Source organism: Carcharhinus amblyrhynchos, chromosome 18 (assembly GCF_965287045.1).
Source record: "Carcharhinus amblyrhynchos chromosome 18, sCarAmb.v2.hapA, whole genome shotgun sequence".
Taxonomy (NCBI): domain Eukaryota; kingdom Metazoa; phylum Chordata; class Chondrichthyes; order Carcharhiniformes; family Carcharhinidae; genus Carcharhinus; species Carcharhinus amblyrhynchos.
The window spans coordinates 21,329,693-21,349,246 of record NC_137341.1 but is presented as its reverse complement, the minus strand read 5'-3'; the positions used below and the strand labels follow the sequence as shown (position 1 = coordinate 21,349,246).

The 19,554-nt window shown below is 41.9% G+C and overlaps 1 protein-coding gene across 1 annotated transcript in view; it reads right to left on the bottom strand.

The window, feature by feature from the left end:
• The window catches only part of LOC145354905 (sodium/myo-inositol cotransporter 2-like), a 63,628-nt gene that overhangs the window by 11,717 nt on the left and 32,357 nt on the right, over window positions 1-19,554 (bottom strand). The window contains exons 10-14 of the mRNA XM_080206522.1: window positions 19,435-19,542; window positions 16,179-16,329; window positions 14,949-15,117; window positions 6,703-6,918; window positions 3,640-3,706 (exon numbers count right to left, since the gene is read on the bottom strand). Of these exons, the coding sequence (XP_080062648.1) occupies window positions 3,640-3,706; window positions 6,703-6,918; window positions 14,949-15,117; window positions 16,179-16,329; window positions 19,435-19,542 (711 nt within the window). The remainder of the gene's footprint in view (window positions 1-3,639; window positions 3,707-6,702; window positions 6,919-14,948; window positions 15,118-16,178; window positions 16,330-19,434; window positions 19,543-19,554) is intronic.

Below are 19,554 nucleotides of genomic sequence, written 5' to 3'. Positions count from 1 at the left end.
TTCATCACAGTGAACAAAGGAATAGCTGAGGAACTAAATTCATACTTTGCTTCTGTCTTCACAAAGGAAGACATGAATAATGTACCAGAAATTCTGAGAAACACATGTTTTGGTGGGGATTTAGTAGAAATCTGTATTAGTAGAGAAATGGTTTTGGGGAAATTAATGTGATTGAAGATGGATAAATCTCCAGGGCCTGATAATCCTCATCTCAGAGTACTTAGGGAAGTGGCCCTAGAAATAGTAGATTCATTGTTGGTCATTTTGCAGACCTTTTTGGATTCTGGAATGGTTGTTACAAATTGGAGGTTTGTTAATTTAAGTCCACTATTCAAAAAGGGAAGTAGAGAGAAAGCAGGAAATTATAAACCAGTGAGTGTAACATAAGTAGTAGGGAAGTTGCTAGAGTCAATTATCAAGGATTTCAAAACACGACATTTGGAAAACAGTAGTAAGATCAAATAAAATCAGCATAGATTTAAAAAGGGAAATCATGTTTGTCAAATTTGAAGATGTAACCAGTAGAGTTGACCAGGGAGAACAGGCGGATGCAGTTTATCCTTTGACAAGGACTTTTGACAAGTTCTCCCATGGCAGGTTATTATGAAGTTAAATCACATTGGATTACAGATAGTGTCTTGAAATGGACAGAAATCTGCTTGACGGGAACCAAAAAGTTGGAACAAATGGGTGTTTTTCAGATTGGCAGGCAGTGACTGATTACTGGGCTACTGCAGGGATTTGTACTAGGACTCCAACTATCACACTATCATGACTTGATATAGAGAATGCAGTAAAGTTGGGCGTGAGGCCATTAACGCGATCCGCACCCACATCCACGCAGATGCCCATTTTACCAAGGCCTGAAAATGGCCGCGATCTGATTCACGCTCAGATTGGGTGTGAAACAAACCTGCTTGGCAAAGGTCTGTTTCAAGCACTCCAGCTTCTGAAGAGGTAAGTTCAGAGCTTCCAACGGCTCTCTAACTCAGATCAGTGTGGGGGAGTAAGGCCAGTCAGATCATTCTGCGGTGGGGGAAGTGGGGTTGGGAGAAGGGAGGCCCAATCATTTTCTGGTTGGGGGGGGGCAGGATTAGGTGGATCAGATGTATCTCTGGTGGGGAGAGGGAGGAGAGAGGCCAGATCATTATCTGATGGGGGGAGAGGGAGAGGCCTGAAGGATCTCTGGTAGGGTTGGGAGGGGTAGGGAGGTTCGCTGCCACTTTATGGGTGATTGGTAGTGGGGTAGGGGGAGCAGAGGGTTACGATCGCTCTGGGTACTGGGTTGTGGGTGGATACAGGGGACAATTATATTATGGAGGTGGACGATGTCTGTGGGGGCCATGGCTCCCGCTTTTTGCTCCCGGGCTGCTTTATCTGCTTTATGCGGCCAGGGAGCAACGTGATAGCAGTGCAATTGTCAATTTTTTTTTTCACTGCATATGCGAAGTTCAAAGCTCCAATCGGAGCTGCAGTGTTTCAGGTGCGATAAGCCCCACTGTCAGCTCAATTCAGACCTGCAAAATATTTTTCAGGCTAAATGCTAATGGGGGCGCCTGAAAGCAGATTTCCAAGTCAGATCTGAATTGCATCCAGATTCAGCACTTAGAATGAAAACTAAAATCGGGCCCTAAATGTTAATTTGATGAGGGAACTAAATGTTTTAGCATCAGATTTACGGATGATACAAAGTTGGGTGGGATGGTGAGCTGTGAGAAGGGTGCAGAGTTGCTTCAGCGTGATTTGGACAGGCTGAGTAAGTGAGCATCTGCATGACAGATGCAGTATAATATCATTAAATGTGAGGTTAACCAAAAAATATTAGAAGGCAGATTATTATGTGGATGGGTGTAAAATGAGAGAGGTGAATACTCAATGAAATCTTGGTATTATTCTGCTTCAGTCGCTGAAAGTAAGCATGCAGGTACTGCAGGCAGTAAAGAAGGCAAGTGGTATATTGGCCTTCAGATCAAGAGGATTTCAACATAGGAATATGGATATTTTCTTGCAATTGTACAGCATGTTGGTGAGGCCATATCTGGAGTAACATGTGCAGTTTTAGTGCCCTTATCTGAGGAAGGATGTTCTTGCAAAAGAGGGAGTTCAGTGAACATTTACCAGGCTGATTCCCAGGATGACAGGTCTGTCACATGAGGAGGGTCTAAATCGGTTAGGATTATATTCATTGGAGTTTAGAAGAGTGAGAGGGGATCTTATAAAGTTCTAACAGGATTAGACAGGATAGATCCAGAAAGAATGTTCCTGATGGTGAGGGAGTCCAGAACTTGGGATCATAGTTTGAGGATAAGCGGTACATCTAAGGATACCTTTTAGGACTGAGGTGAGAAAAATTTCTTCACTCAAAGATGGAATTCACTATCACACAATGTACTTGAGTCAAAACATTGTGTGATTTCAGGAAGGAATTAGATATAGCTCTTGGGGGCTAATAGGATCAAGGGATGTGAGAGAAAAGTGGGATCAGGATATTGAATTTGATGATCAGCCATGATCATAATGATGATGGAGGAAGCTTGAAGAGCTGAATTGCCTACTCCTATTTCTATTTTCTATGTATTTGAAATTTGCTACAGCCAGATGCAGGGAGGGAGGGAGATGGATGCCTCAAAGGGGTACATCTGGTGGACTCCAAACCTTCACCCTCCATGGTGAAAGGTCATAACTGACAAAGGCTTATGTGGTCAGTCTTTCTATGTTGCTATGGGAAAGATATCACTAGAATAATAGAGGCAAGTGCCACAGTGTGCTAGAGGGAGGATCTTGCATGTGGCTCTTATCACCCTGGTCAAATGGCAATGTATAAAGCTGAAAAACATCCATCACTGGTCCTTCACAATGTCCTTTGTTTGGAGGGATTGGAGTAGAAATACCATGTCAAGATGGCAAACAAGCAAAGAGCTTAGCACTGACCTGGTGGCTTTGAGTTGGAGAGAAACTTGTATAGGAAATGCTAACTAAATTTATCACTTCATTCACACGTCCACTGAGATGCAGGCTGCAGGCAACCCTGCCTTGGTAATAGTTTTGATCCAGATGAGAAGAAGGGTCCATTATAGATTGGCACAGGGCCAGGAGGAGCAAAGGCCTGAGCAGTAAAAGGCAGTTGAAGGTCAAGGTGCTGGTGAACAGGTTCACTGGAACGGCAAGCATTGGCCCAACCAGGAGTGTATAACAACTGGTGTTCTTATCTAGAAATGAGTGATAAGCAATGCCAAAGATACCTTCGGATGTCCTGAGATGTGGTTGTTCACATCTGACAGCTTCTGTAGTGGAGAAGTAACTCCGGAGGAATAATCAAAGGCTCCAGGCCTGTGCGAAGTGAATGGCTGTCCATGCGCTATTTAAATATGGCACCAGGACCTTTGACCACATGCGGTAACAGCAGGGTGGGCAACTTCCTGCCAGTCCAACCATGAAATTTGCCATGCTCCTCAAGGATGCGTACTTAATAAACTGAACTGTAGAAGATCGCATGTGTTCAAGCTGTCCTGTCATCCAACGGGAATCACTGCCAACTACCAGACTTGGATACCAGAGTGGAAGATTTCTGTGTGTGGAGGACTCCTAACCACTGAAAAATGATTGTTCATGTTAATAGTTCCCTACCATGTAGCTTACCTTCTTCAGACAGTCCTGCTGCAGAATTATTTCTTTCAAATCGAGTGAACCAGGTCAAGCGGCTTACCTAAGATTGAAGAAGAACAATTATAACACAATATACCGGCATGCTGATTTTGCTTGGTTAAACAGTGTTGGCTAGAAATCCCAAATAAATCCTTATGGAATCCTCTTCGTTTGATTCTACTTTATCTAGATAAAATTGATGAGCAACTGAGAATGCACTTTGGGTGAATAATTCTGAGTTACGTTTTCTTCCTATTTCCAGCTAAGTGAATTGTTTATCCTGATTTATCACCTTGCAGCCATGTTCCCTGTTTCAGAGCCAGGAAGGATATTCTGCAGCAAAATTACAAAAGGCTTATTTTCAGATGTGGTAAATCTGGACTGAGATGTGAAGGCATTTCTAAAATCAGAGCAAAATCTAATGAGGTAACTTGAACCCAGGTGATCAACCCTGGGTTGATTCACTGCAGCAAAAACTGATTTGAAAGTTAATGTTTATTTATTAGTCACAAGTAGGTTTACATTAACATTACAATGCAGATAATGTGAAAATCTCCTAAGACGTCACACTCTGAAACCTGTTAGGGAGACCTTAGGGAGAATTTAGCATGACCAATGCATCTAACCAGCATAACTTTTGGACTGTGGGAGGAAACTGGAGCACCTGGAGGAAACTCACATAGACATGGGGAGAACATTCTTTCTGGATCTATGCTGCCTAATCCTGTGGATGGGCAATTAAAATTACCAAAGGTACACTCTGACCAGAGGCTTACTGTTTCGTATTTTAACCTCCTACACCAGGCATTTAAACATCAGATCCTAATGATGTAATTGAGACACAAATGCAATTTTAACTAATACCTCAACCATGAATCTGCTCTGATGTTGTACCAAGTGAAAGCTAGTCAGGACCAGACGGGCCTCTTTGGGCCCCACAAGAAAAGTTTAGGTCTAAAAGAATTTAGGCTGATTGCCCACAAACAACAAAGCGTTCTCGTCAAAAATGTTGATATTTTGAGGGATTCCTCTCATTTTGTGAATGCTTGGACAGTGGCACCAGGAAGGAACTTTCAAAACTGTTGTGAGACATAAATTCACAATAACTTCATTGCAGTGTGAATGTAAGCCTACTTGTGGCTAATAAATAAACTTTAACTTTAAATTCAATTCTCTTCAAATTTATTTATTCAACTTTTTGAATGTTCAAATCAATTTAACCAGACATGTCTGACTTTTTAAAATTGTTTTAACGTAGATTAATTTTTGCATTGTTTAACAGACTCACTTTTAAAAATTCTGATCATTAAAAAATGTATTAATTTATAACGTTGAAAACTGATTCTGATCAAATTAATCTGATTTATCATTTCTGTTTCTTTGACTTTTTAAAAACAGCATTGGCTTGACTTTGATAGATCTTACATAATATAATGTGTCCTTTCCACCTATACTACAGAACATTTGTACAGAACAAGAGTCAGGCTGAGGCCCATACTTTGAGAGAATCCTTTCTCCTTGGAGCTGCAATTCTTGCTCCCATCATTGCATTAGATAAGTTCATAGTTTGGTCAAAAGTGATCCATTGAACTGCTGCTACTGCAAAATCTGGCTGATTAAGTTTCAAAGAATGTTCATAATAGCTCAAGCTTTGATCTATATCCCTCCCATACTGTTTGGTTTTGGCAGCAACAACATATGATACACTCCTTAAACTTCTTTAAATGGATCTGAGAGCAGCCAAGTATTTATTGCGATTAGCAGAGAGGTTGAATAAAGAAAAGGAGCCAGTACATCCCTCCTCACCCTGGGCATAACAATTTGGAGATATCCCAGCTGGATTGTAACAAATTAAGGGATCTCACCTGGGTTAACAGATTTGGGGACCAGATGCAGCAAGGTGCTGTTTCCATTTGCAGCCCCTCAAGAGACCAATTTTGTTTCTGTACTGTCTCATTCCCTTGCCCCACACTGTCATTTTTAAAATTTAATCACTCTTGATTCCCACCTTATCACTGACCTTTCTTTTTGTTGCTTCCTCCATTCTTCCTTTCCCTGCCTCTATTTGCTTAAAATCACCTCACTCTTTCATTTTTGCCAGCTTTGACAAAAAATCATTGACATGAAACGTGAACGCTTGTTTCTGCCAACACAAATGCTGCCTGACCTCCTGAGCATTTCCAGCATTCTATTTATTTTTCTATTTTCAATATCTGCAGTATTGTGCTTTTGCTGTTGTATCAAGTAGCTGATAGGAAATTTCAATTTTAAAATGAGCAAGCAGATAGGAATCCATAGGACTTTAATTGACATTGATCTACTAGCCTGAGTTGTTCTCACTTTTACTTAGCAAAGTGTTCTATTCCAAAAAGCTAGTTGGTGAAGAATAAAACAGGAGCCAATCTTTGCACATTTTTACAACAGTTACATGTCTCGTCTATATCTCTAACTCAACAGCCATAAGTATTAGACTATTTATAGCACTTAAGGGAATCCCCATTTAATACCTACTACCTGTATACAATTAAACAAAATGAATGTACGAATAACGCAAAGGTTCTATCCAACTCGCTCACAGCTCAGTTGAGTTTCAGAAGCAAATACATAGAAAATTGACGGACAGGAAAAGACCAGCTTTCTATCAAGCGTGACCCACACACCATGTTGACAAGGTAGTCTCTCAACACCAGGTTAAAGTCCAGCAGGTTTATTTGGAATCACAAGCTTTTGGAGCGTTGCTTTCTCACCAGATGAGTCCAACATTGGCATCTCCACATCATGTTGACAAGAGCATCATGACTATATATTTCATCCTTCTTCCAGATACACACTACTCTCTGAGAAAAGAGGAATTGCTCAATATTCAACTACTCTTGTGTAGTTTATTTAATGTTTCCTGGTTCTGTCAAACTAGAATAATCTATCAATAAGTAATCCAGTCCTTTGTTTAATCGATTTCTAGCAGCGGGTCTCTAAACCTAAACTGTTCTAAAGTAAGTAGACTGAAGTCTCAAAGCTGGGCTCAAATAGTTTACTTGAAGTGACTGAATCACTTACCCTGTCTGGATCTGGAGGTTTTGTACTGAGACTGATGGTCACCACAACGATCAATGTAAAGACAGAAAGGATGATGGAAAAATGCAGGTAATGAATGTACTTGGTCACCACAGGCCGATTATCAGGTTGACCACACAGAGGCTCTGGATAAGTAAAGTCCAAAGCCATTCGAATGCAGCCGACCAGGATCCCTGTGAAGAGGCCCCAAAACGCACCCTGAACACACAAACAGAGTCAGACATTAGTTCTTTATTTCATCCAATATCTCTGTGAAATATTGACTGACACATTCTTTACAAGAGTTTTTTTTTTGCATTCAAAACCAAAATAAAAGGATAAAATACCAAAGCCTGGATGCTACTAAGGTTAAAAATAACATGAGAAGTGATGAGTAAGGTAGGTATCCACTGTGATTTAGATGATAACACACTCAGAAGATTCTGGGTTTCAAGGACCACTCCAGAGACTAGAGCACAAAGTATAGTTTTCATTCTGGTGCAGTACTGAGGAAGCTCTGCCCTGTCATTTTTCAGATGAGATATTAAACCAAGGCCCTGTCTATTCCAAAAGATTTCTTTGGGGAATTCCCTGACTAATATTTTATCCAAATTCACTGAAACCATAGAAACCCTACAGTGCAGAAGGATGCCATCTGGCCCAGCTCATGTCCACCAACCCTCTGAAAGAGCATCATACCCAGCTTTCACCACCGTCCCCACCCCACTCCACCCACCCCAACCGTACCCCTATAACTCCATGCATCCACCATGTCTAATTCACCTAACCTGCATATCTGTGGACTGTGGGAAGAAACCTGAGCACCCAGAGGAAACCCATGCAGACACAGAGAGAACATGCAAACTCCACGGACAGTCACCCAAGGCCAGAATCGAACCCAGTTCCCTAGAGTAACGCAGCAGTGCTAAGCACTGTGTTGCCCTGAAACAGATTATCTGGTCATTATTACATTGCTGCATGCAAATTAGCTGTCTGATCTTTGGATAAGCGTTCTCCAAGACGGCCTTCACAACACACAGTGCAGAATCACTGAGCAGAGACTGATAGTCAAGTTCCACACACATGAGGACGGCCTCAACCGGGATCTTGGGTTCATGTCACACTATCTGTAACCACCATGACTTGCCAGGGCTTGCAAAATCTCATTAATTGTCCTGTCTGGAGACAATATACATCTCTTTAACCTGTGCTTAATGCTCTCTCCACTCACATTGTATCTTTAGGACTTGATTACCTGTAATGACTCGCATTCCAACCATTATTTTGTAAATTGAGTTTGTGTCTTTATATGCCCTGTTTGTGAATAGAACTCCCACTCACCTGACGAAGGGGCAGCGCTCCGAAAGCTAGTGGCTTTTGCTACCAACTAAGTCTGTTCGATTTTAACCTGGTGTTGTGAGACTTCTTCCTGTGCAAACTAGCTACCATGAATGGGATTTTCCACCCTGCTCACTAGTGGCATGTTTTCTGGCTGCAGAAATGACTTGCCATTGGTGGGAGTAGAAGATCCTGCCGTTGGCCAATGTCTATGGCATTTTGTGTGGCTCACATATCCCTCCAACAGGGAATCCACTTTGGGGTTTGCCTCCAGTAGGACTGGATGGTCCCACCAGCGGGAAGGGCTGAAAAATCCCCACCCATTGTTTCCTGCATTACAACATGACTACACCTCAAATACACCTTTGCATGTGAAGTATTTTGAGTCATCCAAGGACATGAAAGATGCAATATAAATGCAAGCCTTTTTTTTCCCTAAGTAATGAGCAACTGATTGGAATTTTGAATTTTAAAATGAAAGGACAGCTTGGTGATCCATAGGATTGACCTAAAGTTGCTTTGATGTTCTCAACTGTACTCTCTGTAGCTTCAGATCCAGCTACCTCACTGCTCAATTCAAAAACTACCTTCAAACTCATTCACTCCCAACACACACATCAGGTTCTTTCATTTACATAGTCACCTGTCATCCTTTGTGTAGTACCAATGCATCAACAAAGTAATATAAAGCAAAAAAAGTGTCATGGCGTTAAGATATAAAAGAGATTATACACTGTTTAAATCAAACCTTATCTTCTGCTTATTTAAAAATGGACGTTGCTGGACCAAATACATTGCTGCTACAGGTCACAAGATTTACATTTTGGCTACAGTTCTGGAAAGTTCCAACAGGAAAAAGCTCAATCCTCAATCCTTGTGGAATCTCACACCTATCATGATGTACACCCATAACAATCAATGAAACAAGGGAGCAGCAGAGGGTCTGTTTTCTCATCTTGGACTTATAAGAACATAAGAAATAGGAGCAGGAGTAGGCCACCTAGCCCTTCGAGCCTGCCCCGCCATTCAATAAGATCATGGCTGATCTGAAGTGGATCAGTTCCACTTACCCGTCTGCTCCCCATAACCCTTAATTCCCTTATCGATCAGAAATCTATCTACCCGTGACTTAAACATATTCAACAAGATAGCTTCCACCATTTCAATGGGCAGAGAATTCCAGAGATTCAACACCCTCTGAGAGAAGAAGTTCCTCCTCAACTCTGTTCTAAACTGCCCCCGCCACCCTTATTTTGAGGCTGTGCCCTCTAGTTCTGGTTTTGTTTCTAAGTGGAAAGAATCTCTCTACCTCTACCCTACCTAGCCCCTTCATTATCTTGTAAGTCTCTATAAGACCCCCCCCTCAGCCTTCTAAACTCCAATGAGTACAGGCCCAGTCTACTCAATCTCTCCTCATAAGCTAACCCCCTCATCTCCGGTATCAACCTGGTGAACCTTCTCTGTACTCCCTCCAAGGTCAATATATCCTTTCGCAAGTGCGGCGACCAAAACTGCACACAGTACTCCAGCTGCAGCCTCACCAGAGCCCTGTACAGTTGCAGCAAGACCTCCCTGCTTTTATATTCTATCCCCCTCGCTATAAAGGCCAACATTCCATTCGCCTTCTTGATCATCTGCTGCACCTGCAGACTGGGTTTTTGCGATTCATGCACAAGGACCCCCAGTAGCATGGTGCAACTTTTCACCACTTAAATAATATTCCATCCTACTATTATTTCTTCTAAAGTGGATAACCTCACATTTGCCAACGTTGTACTCCATCTGCCAGGTCCTCGCTCACTCACTCACTCAGCCTATCCAAATCTCTCTGCAGACTTTCCGCGTCCTCCATGCAATTTGCTTTTCCACTCATCTTCATGTCATCAGCAAATTTTGTTACCCTACACTCAGCCCTCTCCTCCAGATCGTTTATGTATATGGTAAACAGTTGAGGCCCCAGCACCGATCCCTGCGGCACTCCACTAGTCACCAACTGCCAACCAGAAAAGCACCCATTTATTCCAACTCTCTGCTTTCCGTCAGACAGCCAATCCTCAATCCACACTAACACTTTACCCCCAACTTCGTGTACCCTAACCTTCTGCAGCAACCTTTTGTGAGGCACCTTATCGAACGCCTTCTGGAAATCTAAAACTACCACATCCACCGGTTCCCCTCTGTCTACCGCAATAGTCACATCCTCATAAAAATCCATAAAAATAACAAAGAGAGAGAGCAATTGAAACTTATTATACCAGCGGAAGTGTTAATAGTTACCATCTATCTGCTAAGACCATGGTCTCCAAATAATCTACAGGTCTAACGTGGAGTCTCAAAGTTGATTGTCATTGGCTGCTGAAAATGTGCAGGACTCTGGCAAATCAGCTCATTGACTGCCAAATCACAGGCATCAAAACATAGACTAAGCTGCGTGAAGACAAAATGATGAGCGAGGAGCCAGAGACCTTCAAGAGGGCAAAACTACAATTTCCACCAAGAATGGGAAAGTGAATTTCTTTTTACGAATGTCAAAGGCAAGGCCATTTGTCAACAATGTGTAGCCTTTAGTGAAAGGTAATTTGGAACGGCATCACAAGACAATACATGGAAAATTTCCTTTTAACCAGCACTATTCAGACAAAGAAAGTTGGGGGAGTTAAAAGGAATGTTGCAAGCTCAACAGTCAGTCTTTTCAAAAACTGTGGCTAAAGGCAAGGCTAGCAAAAAGATGTCCTTTCACATTAGTCACCTGCTGGCACAACTTAAGAAACTGTTCACCAATGGAGAAGTTATTGAGGAGGCTATGATGGTTGCTGTCAACACCTTAGTCAAAGGCTTTAAAAACAAAGATCAAGTTATGACAGCCATCAAGAGCATGCTTTAACAGTAACCAGAAGGGTGGAATTGCTGTCCAAGGTTGGCTCAGCAAATACCAGTAAGAAGTCTCACAACACCAGGTTAAAGTCCAACAGGTTTATTTGATAGCACAAGCCACAAGCTTTCAGAGCGCTGCTCCTTCATCAGATGAGTGGGAATTCTGTTCACAAACAGGGTATATAAAGACACAAACTCAATTTACAAAATAATGGTTGGAATGTGAGTCTTTACTGGTAATCAAGTCTTAAAGGTACAAACAATGTAAGTGGAGAGAGGGTTAAGCAGAGGTTAAAGAGATGTGTATTGTCTCCAGCCAGGACAGTTAGTGAGGTTTTGAAAGCTCAGGCAAGTCATGGGGTTACAGATGGTGTGACAGATCTCGGTTAAGGCCGTCCTCGTGTGCGGAACTTGGCTAAAAGTTTCTGCTCAGCGATTCTGCATTGGCGTGTGCCATGAAGGCCACTTTGGAGAACCCTTACCTGAAGATCAGAGACCGAATGCACGTGACTGCTGAAGTGTTCTCCAACAGGAAGAGAACAGTTCTGCCTGGTGATTGTTCAGCAGCGTTCATTCATCCGTTGTTGTAGCGTCTGCATGGTCTCCCCAATGTACCATGCTTCGGGACATCCTTTCCTGCAGCAGTCTAATGTGGAGTCTCAAAGTTGATTGTCATTGGCTGCTGAAAATGTGCAGAAATCTGGCTTCTCATGATGACAAGTGAATCAGCTCATTAGTTGCTCATTGACGCTGCAGGAAAGGAGGTGTGGTACAGTGGGGAGACCATGCAGATGCTACAACAATGGATGAATGAAAGTCTTGCAACTAGGCTAATGTTGTCTCCCTGATACGCTGCAGGAAAGGATGTCCCAAGGTATAGTACAGTGGGGAGACCATGCTGACACTACAACTGATGAATGAAAGTCTTGCAATTAGGCCAACATTGTCTACCTGATATGTGCAGGAAAGGATGGAAGACCATGCAGACGCTATGACAACAGATGAATGAACACCGCTCGACAATCACCAGGCAGGAGTGCTCTCTTCCTGTTGGGGAACACATCAGCATTCACGGGCATTCAGCCTCTGATCTTCGGGTAAGCGTTCTCCAAAGCAGCCTTCACGATACATGACAACGCAGAATCACTGAGCAGAAACTGATAGCCAAGTTCCGCGCACATGGGGATGGCCTCAATCGGGATCTTGGGCTCATGTCACACTATCTGTAATCCCCATGACTTGACTGGGCTTGCAAAATCTCACTAGCTGTCCTGGCTGGAGATAATTCACATCTCCTTAACCTGTGCTTAACCCTCTCTCCACTCACATTGTCTGTACCTTTTAAGGCTTGATTACCTGTAAAGACACTCACATTCCAACCATTATTTTGTAAAATGAGTTTGTGTCTTTATATGCCATGTTTGTGAACAGAACTCCCGCTCACCTGATGAAGGAGAAGCGCTCTGAAAGCTTGTGGCTTGTGCTACCAAATAAACCTGTTGGACTTTAACCTGGTGTTGTGAGACTTCTGACTTTGCAAATGCACCAAGATTTATCAGGCCATAAATGTTTCTCCACTGACTTGATGAGTCAGTAAACATGACAGACATGGCCAGATGATTGTTTTCATTTGCATGGCATCCAAAGATGCAACAAAGGAGGACTTCCTCAGTCTTTTGCCACTCAAAGAGAGGACAAGAGGTGAAGAACAAATTTAAAAGTTATGTGACTGGAAAAACATTCCAATCAAGGAACTGGTTTCAATCACACCTAATGGTGCACCGTCAATGCTGGATGTCAATGCAGGCAGTGCTGCATTTCTTTGCACTTTGCAGAAATGATCCTGAATTCCCTTCAATTACCATTGTGTTATCCATCAACAAGTGCTAGCAAGCAAGGTTATCGACTTTACTCATGTAGTGACAGTTGTTGTCAAGAGCATCAACTCAATTTGTGCCAGAGATCTGCAACATCGCTTGTTCAAATTGTTACTCGGTGAACTTGAAATCCTTCATATAGATGTGAGATGGTTAAGTCAAAGAAAAGTCCTCCAGAAATTTTTAAATCTGTTCCCAGAAATTGTCACCTTTCTTAAATCAAGAATTAAGGTGAACAGCGGGCTGTCAGATTATGCATGTTTGATAGACTTGGCATTTCTTTGAGGTGTAAGTGCAAAATTGATAAGTTGAACCAAGAACTGCAGGGGTGGGACAGAGACTTGTCACACACGATCAGTGCAGTGAATGTGTTCAAGTTGAAACTGGGCCTGTGGTCCTTCCAGTTAAAGAACAGAATTCCTGAGCAGTTCCCAAATCTGGAGAAAATCAAATAACAGACCAAACAGAAAGTGTTCTATCCAAACAAATTTTGCAACCACCAGAACAAATTAGAGAATGAATTCAACAGATGATTTCAAGAGTTAGATAAGTTGGAACAAATCATTATATTTGTCTCAAATCCTTTTTTTCAAATGGACATTGGAAAACTGACAGCAAAATTTTAACAGGTGTTTGAACAAAGCAGTGGACTTGACATGGAAATGAACACCATGCAAGATGACAGAGCTGAAAGCTAGATCAAGGGACAAAGACTTCTGGGGACTTGTAACAGAGAGAAGTACCCTCTTCTGGCATTGTGTGCACTCAAGATGAAGGCCTACTTTGGTTCCACATACCTCTGTGAGGTGTTTTTTCCCCCGGATGAAAATCATCAAGTTCAAGAATCACAGTCGTCTATAGATGCCATCTGGTGGACTATAAGAATAGGTGAATGTTATGCAAAAATAAATTTTGGGGAGTTTTAGTAAAGTTGAATTTTTAAGAGTAGATCTTGTGTTGCACTTTGATGCTAAAAGTGATCTTGTGCTTAAAAAGGTTGGAGACCACTATCCTTAGGTGAACAGGGGATTTGGACCAGAGATATAGAAACTGTTAACCTGAAACTAAACAATGGACAACACCACATGATCGAAGCTCCTTTGACTTTTGGAAAATTCTAATGTCACATTGCAGGATTCCCAGGGCAGTCTGCAGTTAACAGCCAGCCTGTCAACACCAAATTAGATTCCAGGCTGACAACAAAGCCAAGGTCCTCAAAGCCTGGGTCTCTAGAAGATTGCTGCCATTGCTTGTGCAAGGGACCAGGGCTCTGTATGCCAACTTCACCTTGCTGTGTCATCACTAACCTTGAAGAACTTTTAGCTATCTGAACCCACTTGAACTTTAGTTCCTTTATGAAGGAATCTTCATTGGACTCTGTCATCTTGGACTCACATTCACATGAATTGATATTTGTAACTTTTTTTTGTTCTCAAGTTATTCCTCATTGTTTTTCCTATCTCCTTCTAATGTCTGTGTGTACAGTTGTGACAACTATCCCCTAGGTTTGAATGTATGAATAAACAATACTTCTTGATTTTGTTCTAAAGGATTTGCTGCAAATCGTTAACATTGACTAATAAAGGGTTTGGTGAAACGTGCCACAATCAATTTCAAAAATTGAAACACTGCTGCTTATGGACACATGGCCTGTCTCCCCTGTATGTAAGAGTAGTCTGAATCTTCTGAATTCCATCATCTGACATGCTCTTACAAGATCTGCAAGATGGAGCTAATCACAAACCTTCTCATTAATTGGTGGACCCTGAGAGGTATGCAATTTTCTTAAGTAATGTTCCACAACTAAAACACAATTTTGCTTGCTGCAATTAGATTGAAGATCATTAAATGGTGTGGCAGGATCTGCTGTGCCTTCTGATTAATGGAACACACAGTGCTTTTACTTTGGACTTCCCATTGCCTGATTGAGAAGTTCTAACACATTGCAGAATTATTAAAAGAGTAATGTGAGACAGTCTGGCAGTGGCTTCCATAGGGTGCACCCAATATTTGTAGACTTCCATTTGAAGTACCTCTTTGGCATTGTTAACAACAGGACTCCGCCACATATAAATAACCAGGGAGAGCCCAGGCAGGTATTGTGTTATAACCTTACTATTAACCTTTAGTTTATATGAAATAAATTTAGAAAATGGGCACCATCTCATTAGTTCGTTTCCAGAAGCAGCCGGCCATGAAGACCACTGCAACAGGTGGTTGTAAGTAGGAGCTGATGGACTGGATGTACTGGAAGAGCTGACCACCTTGGCTCATTTGTACCAAAGGAATCCACAGGACAGAGAGCACCACCAGGACCAGAACAAACACCCTGAAATAAATGAAAAATCAAATTTAGCAACTGTGCACAGAACTCTATTCAGTGGTAACTGCAACAAGACACCAGTGAAGCCTTGCTACTTTTGTAATTTCTTATCTTATAATTTTTTTTACAAACTGCTTTAAAAGAAAGGCGTTTTTTGTCGGGAAATGGAATTTGGGAAGGGTGAACATAACATCAGTGTAAACCCATTGGAATGACCAGAAACTGGATAGGGACTCAGTAATGGTAGGACCTACTGCAAGAACAAAATTAGTGGGGTGGCTTTATTGAAGTCATGCCTTTATTCATCCTTTACAAGACTATTGACATGATGGGACAGGGCTACTGAAGGGAATTGCAAATGTGGAAATTTGTAGATAGTTCAGAGACTTTTTTCAGTGGTATCCAGAGAGCTAATTCAAACTTCCTGAATAATTTCTTCATCAGGACTTCTGTGGCATCCCAGTGTCCAAAACTGGAAACTGGACATTCTGGACAGTTCAGCTTTAAGAATGAAGTTCCCAAGCTAGCTACGAGTGAAATTTATAATATTCTGGATCATTTCAGAGTTCTAACAATAAAAATCATGATGGCCAAAGTTTTCCTGGCTAAAAGGCTGGCATATTACCTTGCATGTCAACAATGACAATAATTTAGTCATTTATTGTATGTGAAACACCACAATGTTTCTGACAGACATTATATAAATAAGAATTTTCTTCCCTGACCTACCTCCTGTGCTGCAATATGATCTTAAAAGCTACCAAAGATAAGCAATATTTATGTGGACGTGCTGAAGATAGTGGGGTTATCATTATTTGCGCAGAGAAGGCCAAAGAAAGAAAGGAAAATGTCAGTGAAATAGGAAGGTCCAGTCTTTGGAGAATCTGGAGAAAAACTAAAGGAGGTGAAAGAATGGTGAACCTTGATTTCGACAAAGTTTAAGGAGAGGAACAGTATGCAATATTCTTTGTTCAGAGAAATTAAAGAAGGCCCAAATTGCTTGTGGGCAGACAATAATTATATTTCAGCTGAACACACTTCTTCCCAAATGGCTGAAAATTTTCTACCTGCCAACAATCATGAGCTCCCACTCGGAGCAGTGAGGTCGGATGTGGTGCCAGACATCCATTGTAAATAACGTACTCGCGCTGTTGAAAATTGAAGTGAGGGAGGACATGAGGGCAGCAATCATTACTGACATCATCAGGCCTCGCAATCCTGCAGAAAAACAGAGTGGGATCAAACAAGCATTGTACTAAAGGTTGCATCATAGTAGCAACTGAGTTACCGAGAATGGGCAGAATTCTCTGGCTGCGCTAATCTAAAATCCAGAAATTCCCACCCAATTGTTAACGGGCCTTCACATTGTCTGCAACCTCTGCGTTACAACTGCAGTGGCGGGTGGGGTGGGAGAATTCCGGCCAATGACTGCCTGCATTTTCATCACCAAGGTAAAAAGCAGGAGTTGGGAAAATTCTTGGCTTGGCCTGCCTGCCTCTGTATGAAGTGTCTGCAAATGTAGGATCTTCATTGTTGAGTGTGGGGTTCAAGCTGGAATTAGACCATCCAACCCAGGAAAGAGTTTGGAAGCAGCCACAGGGTCTGCCAGGTGTTGAGGTGGTCTGTGACCCAGGTAAAATAAAAACAGAAAAATCCCTCCAGCCTCACTTCTCACACATTCCCCAAACCCAAATCCACACCACTTCATGCAACCCATCCACCCTATAGTCTGTCATGTCCCATATGCCAACTTACAAGGTGGCCATTCAGTCCTTACAACCTGCTCTTCTATTCAATAAGATCATGGCTAATCTGGAAGTAGTCTCAACTCTATTCTTGTACTCTTGCTGTCTTCCCCTTTCACACCTCTTTTCAACACTCACTTCACTCATTCCCCTCACACATCTTGTTGTCTTGCTGCTGTCTCCTTTTTCATGCCTTTTATAGTCTCATTGGCTAAGGTAAGATCACCTCCCACACTCCCATGGCCTTCATGCCCTGTATGTTAAGCTATGCCACTCAACCTCAGCTGTCTTTCATATCCCTACGGTAAGCTATCGTACCTACATGCCCATTGACTCTGTACATTATAGAAAATCAATTAACCTTGCAGTGACAGGAGGATATATGTAAAAAAAAATTTTTTAAGTTCTTAATTCATTACTTTCCACTGTATTTTTTGAAAATCATTTCATTACAAGGCAATGAAAATGTCAATCATTCAGATCCAAAAAGGATCAATAAAAGAAATGACATGTCATTGAAACCACTTAACCTTGTAAAGGGGATTTTCATAGTAACTTCATTGCAATGTTAATGTAAGTCTACTTGTGACACCAATAAATAAACTTTAAAACTAAACATTGTGAATTGACCACAGAGATCAGAGAACCAGAGCTGTCAATCAAGCAACGTTTTCCCTGAGATGCAACAGTTTCAGCAAGAGTAAAGGATGCCTGGACCCTCAACCAAGCATACATAATGTATAACGTAGCATAGGGGTCATGAGGTGGACCTTTTTAAACTCATCTTTTAGTTCCCTCATGCAGACTATGGTTCATAACTCCGCTGAGGGGCAGTGAACCATGACTCTTCAAAAATCTGACATGACTCCATGAAAATTACAAAGGAATAGGATATGCTTATCTCCCACAATAAGTCTCTGCCTGTTCAGGTTTATTGGGTCAGAGCTTTTGATAGGAATCAGCCTATACCCTTTAAAGGCAATCCCAAAAATCAGACAGCCTAGGAATATGGTCAGGAATTGGGATCCGCCTACCATTTTTATAGTGCTCTTAAGTAATTCCACCTCTGCGAAAATTCAGCCAGATATGTGAGGTCAAGAGCACAATGCCAGGATACTGAGGCATTTTGGTTAAGCCATCATGTTTACCTGTGAAGCAAAACCCAACCATCTCTGCCCTTCTATGTGGTTAATCCCAAGTAAATTGCACTCCATCCAGTCACCCTCTTTTTCTGTAGATAAAGAACAAAACAACAAAGAACAAAGAACAACCCTGCACGGGAAACAGGCCCTTTGGCCCAACAAGCCCACGCAGCAATCTGGGAAAGAGGGTGAGGAAAAGGCAAGAGCATAGAACAGTACAGCACAGTACAGGCCCTTCGGCCCTCTATGTTGTGCTCAGCTTTGTCCGAAACCAAAATCAAGCTAACCCACTCCCTATCATTCTGGTGTGCTCTATGTGCCTATCCAATAACTGCTTGAAAGTTCCTAAAGTGTCCGACTCCACTATCACATCAAGCAGTCCATTCCACACCTCAACCACTCTCTGAGTAAAGAATCTACCTCGGACATCCGTCCTATATCTCCCACCATGAATGAACCTTATAGTTAGGCCCCCAGTAACAGCCGCATCCACCCAAGGAAATAATCTCTGAACTCCATTCTATCTATCCCCCTCATCATCTTATAAACCTTTATTAAGTCACCTCTCATCCTCCTCCACTCTAAAGAGAAAAGCCCTAGCTCCCTCAACCTTTCCTCATCAGACCTACCCTCCAAACCAGGCAGCATCCTGGTAAACCTCCTCTGCACTCTCTCCAATGCTTCCACATCCTTCTTGTAGTGAGGTGACCAGAACTGCACACAATATTCCAAATGTGGTCTCACCAAGATCCTGGGGGTGAGAGGGAGGGACTTTGTGGACTAATGAAATGGAGAATATAAGGAGGATGCGAAGATAGGCTCCCCTCATCAGTTCCTGGGCTAAAATCCTTTGACATAATCCAATTCCTGTATCAATTTGCCTTTCAGTTCCAAATACCAGTTGAAACATTGCCAGCCAGGAGGGAATTAGAAATGAGTGGTATGTGAGAAAAAAAATAAAGATCATGTGATTTAGATAAGGCAACTCCCTTAAAGAAAGGAATGGTAGTCAGGATATTCCCAATTATCTTGCAGATTTTGCTGGCAGTCTTTATGCTAATGATGTTTTAATGGGATCCAGCAGCTTTAATAGATGCTAGGTCCACTTGCATGACCTGATGGATCAGCAGAGCATAAGGTGGATTAAGAGAAACATTTTTGTGAGAACCAGTTCTGCAGATGACTTTTTTTTTTACAATGTCCCAGATTAATTCTTTACTCAGATAATAGTGAGAGTGTGGAAATCACTTTTTGGTGGAGTGGCTGAGATGAATGACATAGATGCATTGAAGGAGTTAGTAAGTACATGAAATAGAAAGGAGCATATTGATAGGCTGGTAGGGTGTAATCAAGTAAATAGAGAAAGAGGCTAGTGCAGATCGTAACACCAGCATAGACAGTATGCCGTAAATTAGAAGTAATTGGATTTCTTATACCTTTTGGCAGCAATTCCATTACCAGCTTTGGGTAAGCGATATCCGAGCAACCAATCTGATTCCCACAAATTTTATGACAAGTATCAGCATCAGCACAGGCCACTTCATCTAAGGCACGAA